The sequence below is a fragment of the Phalangium opilio genome, unplaced genomic scaffold (assembly GCF_054372755.1).
Source record: "Phalangium opilio isolate 3A_F unplaced genomic scaffold, DU_Popi_V2 ptg000013l_1, whole genome shotgun sequence".
In the NCBI taxonomy this organism is placed as follows: Eukaryota; Metazoa; Arthropoda; class Arachnida; order Opiliones; family Phalangiidae; genus Phalangium; species Phalangium opilio.
Window position 1 is genome coordinate 9851476 of NW_028324148.1, and position 11188 is coordinate 9862663.

An 11188-nucleotide genomic window follows, 5' to 3' on the forward strand; every position below is an offset into this window, starting at 1 on the left:
ATACGCCCTTTCATTATTGATGGACCTTTCACAAACACCCTGTATATAATCTTTTTATCATCAGTTATTTACCTTAATTCTAGTTAATTAAACCGTTTTTAGAAACGTTATTTCTTACATCATTTGAAACTTTGCTATTATCGTTGACGTTTGAATTTTAGCCTTTGGTTTTTTCACGATTTTTGTAAATTTAGGGTATATAAGGTGAGCGATTCGAAATGACGGATAAGAAAAAGGGTAACTATGGTAAAAGCCCTAGCCGATCGACGCGAATATAATAACAATAACCAGCAATAACGATGATAATGGCGTAAGATAGGTGTGTATGTGGTAAAGACGGATGATTAGTGCATGGTGGTGTTTATAGAAGAAAATAACTACAGATTGGTTTAAATGTTTTATAGACATTTTCCAAAGATACATTAATATTAAACGAAGTTATTCGTCAAAATTGACGTAACCAGCTTGATTTAAAGCGTCACCGATTTCTTTTAATACCTCAGGGTTTTCAACTCCAGTTGGCTATAGACACCATAAAAGTCTTGTTTATAATGTTGATGCCAATTTAGAGAATATATTAAAATTTACCAAAATCTTTAGTCCCTTAGTTAAAGCCGTTATACTTGCTCGGTTAATTTTACCAGTCGGTGTTCGAGGTAACTCATTGACGAGGATTATTTTTCCGAATGTTACCGCTTCACCAAATTCCTTAGACAACACTTCTAGGATCTCTTTTGAAATTGTTTCAAGGTGTTCATTGATACCTAAAATAAAACACAAACAATTCTTAGGTTTGAATTGAAGTCCTAGAATTTATATATGTATATATATATTCAGATATCTCACCCTTTTTGACCATAAACAAAGTCACGGGAACTTCTTTATGAATCATATGAGGAGTCGAAATCACTACGCACTCAGAAACTTCTGGGTGATTCATAACTGCCTGAACAATTATAAAGACTATTTATATCATGATTACTTTTTATTGACCGAATTGCTTCAGTCTTACGCAATGCATACCTCTTCAACAGCTTGGGCTGCCAAACGAATAGAACCGTGTTTCATTATGTAATCAACCCTACCTTCAACGTACAATAAGCCATTTTCGTCCAAGTAACCCTCATCTTTTGTATCAAAATAGCCCTATAGTTCAAGAGAAATTTATGTAACACTGCACCATTCACAGATCAGTTACAATAGCATGCAAACTATAACTAATCGAAAGCACAACTCAAAATGATGAACGTTTACCGGAAATTCATGAAAGTAATCATTTTTACATTTTTCATGTTCGTTCAAGAGACTGACTAATGCACCTGGTGGAAGTGGTAGTCTATAATGGAATAACATTATATTTATAAACACTAGTTTATGCTTATAAAATGTTCCAAGCTAGAAGTTTTCCATTTCAATTTGAAAGATCATATGGGTTCAGTGTATTCCACCATTTTGTTGGAAATAATGAAATCCAGAGCACTCTCGTAAGAATCCCTTAGGAAAACGCCATTAAAGAACAATGTAATTTAAACGTCTCTTCGAAGATGATGGAAGAGAGTGCAATGAAACCCTATTGGACGAATTCGTCAAGTGGTACTATTCGCCCAATAAAATGATATAGCCCTCGTGTCGTCATCTTTACGATTCCTAGGCTCGCGTCTTCTTTTACCTTATAGATTGATACTTAGTTTTAATTTGAAATATTCATTATTTATATATGACCTTTCGAATATATAGAAAAGGTTCTAGTCTGAAATGTTTCTTAAATTTAATGACGAACTTGAGTAATATTCTTCCTTTCTCGCACGGTTTTGCCGTGGATAAGTCCGTTTTCATTATGACAACTAAATAAAATTATAGGTTATATCAGAAGCGTGGGATAAGGGACTAGAAGTAAAGAGCTCTAGCATTGGTAATAGATCCTGGCACTAGTGAACAAATTTGAGGATTTTATGCCGCTTCCATCGCGCCTACACTACAGAGAAAAACATTGGTCGCGTGCGTTCCAAAAACGTTTCCTAACCCCTTCCCTTCAACCTAAAGCCGCGGAACACGGACGGGGGTGCTTGAATCTAGTTCGGCCGTCTACCGCCTCGAGCGTCTCACGTTTTGGAGGGAAAATTCAGAAACCGCTACCGGAGGGCCAACCGTTGCTGTGTTATCAAGACTATTCACTTTCGCGAAGTGAAGAATTTGGATACCTCAATACTTCTAGTCCCTTATCCTACTTCTGGTTATATTCAAGGAGAATGAATAGAAAAATCTTGGTTTCGATTGATAAGATAATCTCAGAACGGTCATCTAAAGCTTTTATAATATTTGGTAAATTTATTAGCATAGAAGAGAGGTGGACCTAAGACCATTAACTACCCCTGGGACTCGCAACGCAAGCTTTCTACTTTTCGTGGTTTTCTGTTACGCGCGATCCTAGCGACCCTTGCGGTATATTGGGGAAACTTTTAGGGTGTACCAAATTTCCGGTTTACAGGTTCCTCTTTGCTATTTAAAAATGGCGGATCACGACGAAGAAGATGAGAAACTCAATGAATATGTTAATGTGTAAGTTTTTGAAATTTAGCGATATATTATTTTGCTATTTTATCATAACTGTACATTGGGCATTATTGTAGTTAAACCGTTGCGGCCTCGGCCTCCGAATTTACAAGAAGACGATCTTATTTCTTCTTTTTAAGTGATATCCCGAACCGGAAGTTCTGTACACCCTATAAGTTTCTATCCGTTGCCGCTTGGTGGCACCCTTGTCGCGAAAACAGCCGTAACTTCTATAGGCGGAAATTTCAATACTAGGATCTTATTGCGTTGCGAGTCCCGGGGGTTGTTAATGGTCTAAGGGTGGACTCGCCACGCATCTAAACTGAAGGTCTGCCATTTTCACGTGATTTTATCTAGTTCTAGTTTAAATTCCACACAACACAAATTTCTCGCCCGTACTGTAATATTTTATCAATATAAATAAAGAAAGAGCTATGTCCGTTCAATTCATTCTCTCTTTAAGCTAAAATAAATGCTAACTTTCCAGTCCAGGTAATGGAAACGAAGTATTGAACACTCTTCCAACACGACTCCTTGGTACAGGATTGAGCCCAGCAGAAGCAAAACCGGACAACTCTGTTATCAAAATTTTGTTAATTGTTATAAATGCTAACATATTGTCACTATGATTTTCTCGTATTTTAGTATGCATACCAGTTTGACCGTAACAATTCCATATACTTGTGCTAAAAATATTTGCCGTCCATTCTGCCGTTGATTTGTCTAATCTTTCGCCTCCATACATTACGTGCCGGATACTAATACAGCAATATATCAAAGAAATATAACCATAATAAAAGAATTAACACAAAAGAAATTGACAATTTGCATGGCCTGAATATTAATTTCTAAGCGAATTTTGCGTGAAAATGATATAATCAGGTTTTGGGAAACTTCGAGAATATTTTACTTCTAGGTACTTATGCCTATTGGTTTTGTCTCTACGAAAATTACACAAATAACAAATAGTTGGCGGAAGTAATTTTCTACCCGGAAATACACCTAAATTAATGTATTTTAATAGTTGTAATATTTATTAATATTACAACTAATAATAACTAATGATAATAATATCAAGAAAGCTTACGAATTGATATTGAACTTGGAAGCAACTTTCCCGTCAGGGTCCTGCAATAATAAATAAAATAATTACTGAAATTTATAGAAAAACTAAAGTCTACCCTTCCCTAAAGTGTAAAGTAACAATTAATGAAAAACTGAGCAAACTAAAATTAATTATGTGCGGAGCAAAGTGAGCTTTAAATTTTTTAACATACACATCTACATGCTCTTTCGTTAGTAATGTTTTAGTCCGTTACCAACGTTTGCCACATAAAACTAAGTATGTCAAAATTAATATAGCTATAGCTGAACATTATGACAAATGAAAACTTACCATTGATTTGAGGATTTTCAAAATACCAGACCTAATTGTAAGTCTGGTGACTGAATTACTTTCTATTAACTTGTAAAGAGCAGTAACGTCAGAAGTCCATAGCTGATCGCCCTGATTTTGAAAAATAAAATTTATATTTGATGAGCGTTTTAATTTTATATTGCATTAACATTTACTAACTTCGTAGATAATGGTTTTAAATCTCATCAATAACGGTTGATAAACGAGAAAACTGTGGCTAGTTATCCATCCAAAGTTGCTAGTCATGTAAAATACCTCTTTTTCTTGATCAGTCATTACGTATCTTTTAAAAAGTGTAACATATTGATATAGTTCACATATATAATAATAATAACGCGATGTTTTTAAAATTTCTAATAAGTCTACTTACGAATCAGTAATTAACTTCACCGCATATCCGCCAGTTGCATGAATAACTCCCTACAATGTTAAACGTTGCATGAATATATATAATCTAACACAAGACGACCACGTCACTTTTGGCAATCCAGTAGATCCAGATGTGTACATCATGAAGAGTGGTTCATTAGCTTCTACAGGAACATACCCTTGAAATGGCTCTACATTTTTCAATTTTGTTTCCCAGTCATCATCCCTTCCACTCGTCATGGAAACTGGGATCTTGCAATAATATTAAAATTTATTGAAGGTATACAAGGTGAACAACCAATCTTTTAATTGGAGTCATATAAGATTTTTGAAACAAATATTACCTTCTCTTTGTGTTTCAAAACCAGTATTTTAACTGGTTTACTTTTTGCCATGTTGCATGCTTCATCAAGGATGCTCTTGTAGTTTACCCAGCCATTTGAGTGGTATCCTTGTGTGGCCGTCAATACCACTTTAGGCTTTACAAATAATTACTTGTCGTGAAATACAAAAGAAATGTTTGTCAGAACTGCATCTTACATTAAAGTGATCTATTCTGGCAGCTACATCTAGGGCGGGAAGACCACTTGGTAGGGCGCAATGAATGGCTCCTAAGCGAACACTGGCCAACATTGCAAACACTCCTTCGGCCACCGTGGGCATGTAGATCAAAACTCTATCGCCTTTATCGACTTCATATTCTCTCAAGACTCCAGCGAGACGAGTTACCTAAACGTGCAAATTACTTTGACAATTAACATTGATGGACATGGAGGTTGGCATAATATGCGTTGCTGCTATGCAAAGAAAATCTGTTAAGGGATGTACAGAAGCTTGTAGAGTGATAAAACTATTAGTCGTTTATAAATAATTAATTGATATCTGTTTCATCAAATACCGCAATGTGGCTCAATAATCATTGCAAAAGGTTGAGTCTCCTATTCCTCAACTTACACGTTGTCGTGTAGAAAAAATGGCTCAAGTCCAGGCTGTACGTACAATTAATTAAATTTTTACGAATGGCATAAAGAACATTTCATTTAGAGAAATTTGACTTGATATAAAAAAATACTCTAGTAGCTCCTGTAAAAACCTTACTCCTTTTTAAGCATAACATCAACGCGTTACCTCTACCTCATCGTAGATCTGATTGTAAGTGTAGGTCTTCCGTGTGTCTGTAACCGGGCTTTCGTATGTTAGAATCTCAGTATCTCCATAGCCATTTTCGATATGTCTATCCACGCAATTGTAACACATGTTTAGTTCACCTCCGGAAAACCATTTAGTGATGGGAGCGTCTGACAAATCGCAAACCTTGTCCCATGGTTTGCTCCATGCTAATTGAGTTGCAACTTTACCCCAGAATTTGTCTGGATTTTCCCTCGCTTCCTTTCGTAGCAGCTCACATTCCTGTTTTTTGAACTCAAACTCCTCTCCTATGGTGCCTGTCATAGTCAAAATTGCCATTAGCAGAAATACATCCATTAATATTTTTTATATGAAACTAGCATCAAAGGCACCCAGCGTTGTCCGGCAGTCCAACGTAACATTATTATTACTTTTTGTACTGCCATTTTAAAAAATGGCGCCATTTAAAATGGCGCCAAATCGCACCCCAAAAGCCATAAAGCCCATTTATTCTAGAGGCCGGTTGGCCCTTCTAGACACCTCCCGTAATGTAAAAAAAATTATAGACGTTTCGGAATACTTTCAAGGTGTGCCTTTTCAAAGTTTCGTCAAAAACTATTAAATTTGGGTATTTTATTTTAATTAATTTGTAAAATAAGGCAAAAGTATTTTCACTAGTACTAGTCACTTTAAACGTTTAGCATGTTCAAAGCTATTTGCTCCAATTTTTGTGCTAGTTGAAAAAAAAACGGGGGGGGGGGTGGGCTACCCTTGTGCGTGCCAACAAATTAGTTGACAAATTGCTGTTATGAAAGGGAAAAGACAAATTCAAATCTCGTGAAATAAAAATTATCAACTTTAGAAATTTTGAATAATAACTAGTCAAAAAATGTGTGACGGTTATGATGCTACTGTTTAGACGTTGTTAATTTTAAATAAATTATATCACATTCTTCTTTGATAAGGTTCATAACACGGGGCGCTTATTCAACGCAATTAAAATTAAGACTGAAGTACATAAATTAATAAGAAGTGCCATTGAAAATAAATCCTTGAAAATGTAAAAGATAAGTTGTCAAAATTAATTGACTGAAGTAACATGTTTAGTTTTGAAGGCACATTATTAAAAAGCTTCTATTATTTGAAATAATTTACTACAGATATTAATAAGAAGTGACATGCATTTTTCCTTGAAAAAGTAACAGATTTGTGGTCAAAATTAATAGGCTGAAGTAACAGATATTACAATTTGTCGTTTTGAAGGCACATTATTAATAAAGCTTCAATTATTTGAAAATTTTAGTTGTCTTTATTTCCCAACTTCCACTCGCGAAAAACATTTTTTGCATGAAATATGAGAATTAATTTAAAAAAAGTACGCGTAAAGAGTAAGGTTCTTCGAGTGTACATTTTAAATTCAGAGTTAAAAGTGTTCTGCCCTCGAAGGTAGAAAATAAGGAAAGTAGTTTTCAAACATTAAAGGCTAATAAAAGAACCACAAAACCGTATTGTTATACTATTTACATTGTTACCCTACAACCCAGTGTATCCTACCCTGCTTTGGGGCTGATGCTTTAAGACAATATAACACTGCTAAAAGCGTCTGTAATGCCTTAGGGCATCTTGTTCAAAGCGAGTCGATTTAAAGTTAGAAAGATGAATTTACGCATTTAACCAACTGAGCAACACTAAGTAGTTTGTCTATATACCGTGAATTTAATAGACTAAAACTTTCGGTCTTAAAGCTTTTCATAATTAAAAATACTTACTTTCTTGATGAGGCATCTTAAATTCTGTCTCCTTACTAGAAGTTTTCAGAAAATAAAGTGTGTTTCACATGCCTATGGATGGTTTTTAAGGTAGTGTTCTAAATATTTAGTAGTTAGGTTGCGTTTACCCTTGACGTCGATACGATTTCAATTACCCGCTCTTTTCAATCCGTTATCTCTCGTAGAAAACCGTTTTTTACGAAAGAATTTTTTTCATTGGTGGAAGATAGTACAACAATTTTTTATAAGAATTTGTCATTTTTTTATGCCTGTCCCCTACCTTTAAACATTTTTAGCCCCATCATATGGTATGAAGTATATCTACGATGAGGATATTAGTTTGACCTGCCCTGTAGTAGTAGTACTCGTAATGCCACAGTACCACCTTTGGTAATATAGTCGAATTACCTTTAATCAATAAACTATTCGAATTGCCTTTCATCGGTAATCTAGTCGAATTACCTTTCATCGGTAATCTAATTTGATTACCTTTCATCGGTAATCTAATTTGATTACCTTTAATCGGTAATAAAGTTGAATGGGCCTTAATCGCTAATCTACTTTAATTGCCTTTGATCGCTAATCTAGTTTAATTGCCTTTAAAGTCGCTATATTCGCGGTAAAACGACTACCTAACCCATACCACTAAAAAGTCGTATGTTCCAGGGTATGTAACTAAAAATATGAAAAACAATACTTAAACTTAGTTGTTTTAACGAAACTTCTAAAGGCACCATATTAATGTTCAACCTTTCATTTAAAACCGTTTTCAGACCTTTAGAGCATATGGTCTTCAAAAAATGGTCGAGAAACTTTGCTATCACAGCAAGCATTTCCCATGTTATTCTAAAGGGGAAATTACCGCTCGAAGACCATATCACACTGTAAAAACCGCCAGTAATGCCTTAACCCATTTCCCCTATGCAAACTCTCGAAATATTTTACTAGAAAGTGTTATATTTTAGAAGTACCATATGCACGGACCTCTATAAAATTAAACTCAATTTTCTGCAGAACTGTTAACATGTTCAATAGCATAAACCCTCCTTCTCATATTAATCTGGCCCAATTTAAGAGTCACATAAGCAATAACCTCATGCAACAAATACAAGGTGAATCCTAAACTATTCTCTAACTACAATGTATAAAACGCGGCCTAAAAGTCGATTAACGACTTGGCCGGCTCACGATAATTGTAATCACAATCGTATCCGAAATAAAATATTATTATTATTATTAGTTCAAAGCGAATCGTTTTAAAGTTAGTAACACGTATTTACGTATTTAACCACCTGAGAAAAACCCAGTAGCTTTTCTAGTTATATCGTGAATTTATACCCGCTCTTTTCAAACCGTTATCTTTGGTAGAAAAAACCGTTTTTTACGAAAGTAATTTTTTCATTGGTGGAAGATAGTATAGCAATTTCTTAATAAGAATTTGTTAATTTTTTATGCCTTTCTTCTTTTAGCCCCACCGGATGATATGATGTATATCAACGATGAGGATTTAGTAGTAGTAGTACTCGTAGTGCCACAGTAACGCCTTTGGCAGCATCAAATTTTTAGTTCGTCATTTTTATATGGCGAGAGACAATTTATTCTGGGTTAGCTTAGCTGTGATTACGGTTAAAAGGAGGACGTATGAACACAAATTTCACTGAAGAATTTTATTGAGTCAATATAGGAATTTGAAGATGATATTTCTACATTTGCAAAATTGAAGGTGCGTACGCTAGAATAAGTCAAAATCGGTATATAATATCGATATGGAACGAAAACCAGTTCTTCGGTTAAGAGAGTAGCCCCTCGATGTTCTAGCTTTAACAGTGCTAATAAGATTAGCCGTAGCCTTTAATAGATTTACAGAAAATTTCATACAATAGCTACTTTTCATACGCAAGCTACGAACGCGTTCTAGTGTAATAACGAACTGACACACAGAGAAAGACTCAAGGACAGAACCTTTTTGTGTCATAGTCACTCGGAGAGATGTAAAATCGTTTAACTGAGTTTGATTTAAATGAAGAACGTCGTTAACTTTATTACAAGTTGGGAAACCAAAATAAAGCTCTCCGAGTCGCAATTAAGAGGTTTTTCTTAATTAATTAAACAAATATAATTGATATTAATTATTTTAGTCGTCATTAATTTACCTTAACTCTAGTTAAATGGTTTTAAGAAACTTTATTCCAAAAATAATTTTAAACATAGCTATCGTTGAAGTTTGAATTCTAGCGTATGCCTCTTTAACCATTTTTGGGAATTTAGGGTATATAGGGAGCTAACAACTGGCTAGGGGGAAGAGATAGTCTGACGTCACGCAGCTCCTCTCTGGTTGGCATTTTTGCGCGTAGAATACTGTTTCCAACCGTTAGGGGGGATGAAACTCCAGTAAGAGATAGAAGGGTGTGACGTTTCAGGGTCAGAACTGTTAGCTCCCCATAAGGCGATTGATTCACAATAAATAATAAGAAAACCCGGAATTACGTGAACCTTTGGTGGAAGCCCTGCCATTGAGAGGCTAGACGTTTCTCTCACTCGGAGAGATAAAAAATTCAACTTGATTTCAATTTTTACCTCTCCGAGTGACGATGACGTCACGGAGAGGTTTTACACTGGACGTGTCTGTGTGTGTGTCTGTCTGTCTGTCTGTCTGTCTGTGTGTGTGTGTGTCTGTGTGTGTGTCTGTCACCGCGTTCGCAGTTGGCAAGTCGGAGCAAACGTGTTCGCAATTTCCGGACCGCGTTCGCAGTACACAGAAATTCCGAAAAACTTTATCTATCTTATTTAACGCCAATCATTGACTAGTCGTTACGCCTTCATCTGCTGACTAACCGCCGATTCTTTCACTCAACACCCTCTGTATTTATTGGCTTCTAACAACAACACCATGCGCTAGTCTTTCGTGTATAACACATACACACCAATCTATCCTTATTGGCTTCTAACAACCACCATCTCCTGGTCTTCCGTCTATACCACATAGACACCAATCTGCAACATTGGCTTCTAACACCACCATCTACTAGTCTTTCGTCTATACCACATAGACACCAATCTGTAACATTGGCTTCTACTCCATCATCGTCGTTAGGCTTAAGATGTACGCGGCGAGCAGCTAGGGTTACGAGAAACGTCTAGCCTCCCTAAGGTGGGATCGCCACCAAAGGTTCACGCAATTGCGCATTTTCTTACCACTTAATGTGAATCAATCGCCTTATATACCCTAAATTCACAAAAGTTCTGATATAGGTGTTCCCTAGAGGTATAACGTTAAAGATAGCTATGTTTAAAATTATTTTAGGAATTAAGTTTCTTAAACCGACTTAACTATAATTAACGTAAAATACTGACGATTAAAATAATTAATATCAGTTATATTTAATTAATTATTTAAGATAAACTTCTTTCTATGTAATGACACAAGTGAGAGTTTATATAGAACGAGTAATGAAGATTGCATCCGAATCGAAACACTACACGCTTATCAAAGTTAATAATAAGCGAGTAGGATGATAAGATCTCTTACAAAACGATAACATTTCCTTTTTGCAGAATATTAAATGGAAATATTTTAAATAATTTTCGGCATTACGATTCTTTTAGTAGTTGCGTAGCTATAAAGCTCTGTTTCATCTCAATATTCCAAGAAAATCTTTTATATTAACATTTCAAATTTGGTGTTTACTTTTTAATTCAGCTTTACTACATTTATATATAGTGTAAACACAACTTTTAACTTCACTACTTAAAATGGGTTTTAATACTTCGGCTCTCTATAAGTGTTGAAGCTATTGGGGCTATGAAATAAGATACCCTAGATTTAAACCAGAGTTGACCTTGTTTCGTGTCCTCTTACAAGAGGTTTTAACGGTTCAGAGTGAGCCGAAAGTTAAATACACGCATAAGTGATAGATATTAGGTCCTCATTAGAATTATGAGGATACACAGG

At 35.2% G+C, this 11188-nt stretch overlaps 1 protein-coding gene across 2 annotated transcripts; it reads right to left on the reverse strand.

Moving 5' to 3' along the window:
• Positions 1 to 365: 365 nt before the first annotated feature.
• Positions 366 to 5887, reverse strand: LOC149708940 (acyl-CoA synthetase short-chain family member 3, mitochondrial-like). Of its 2 annotated transcripts, XM_089863150.1 has the most exons (16): positions 5474 to 5887; positions 4880 to 5068; positions 4684 to 4818; positions 4448 to 4591; positions 4341 to 4390; positions 4130 to 4253; positions 3950 to 4060; positions 3641 to 3681; positions 3208 to 3311; positions 3034 to 3129; positions 1781 to 1844; positions 1255 to 1336; positions 1024 to 1146; positions 847 to 946; positions 589 to 764; positions 366 to 522 (listed from the first exon to the last, which is right to left on the reverse strand). In XM_089863150.1, exons 1-16 carry the CDS (start codon positions 5822 to 5824, stop codon positions 439 to 441), a joined length of 1974 nt encoding a protein of 657 aa, XP_089719276.1. In that variant the 5' UTR covers positions 5825 to 5887; the 3' UTR covers positions 366 to 438. The 2 variants fall into 2 exon arrangements, 1 of the variants encoding a protein (XP_089719276.1); XR_016380051.1 differs by lacking the exon at positions 366 to 522 and having other exon boundaries at positions 733 to 764; positions 1086 to 1146.
• Positions 5888 to 11188: the final 5301 nt, after the last annotated feature.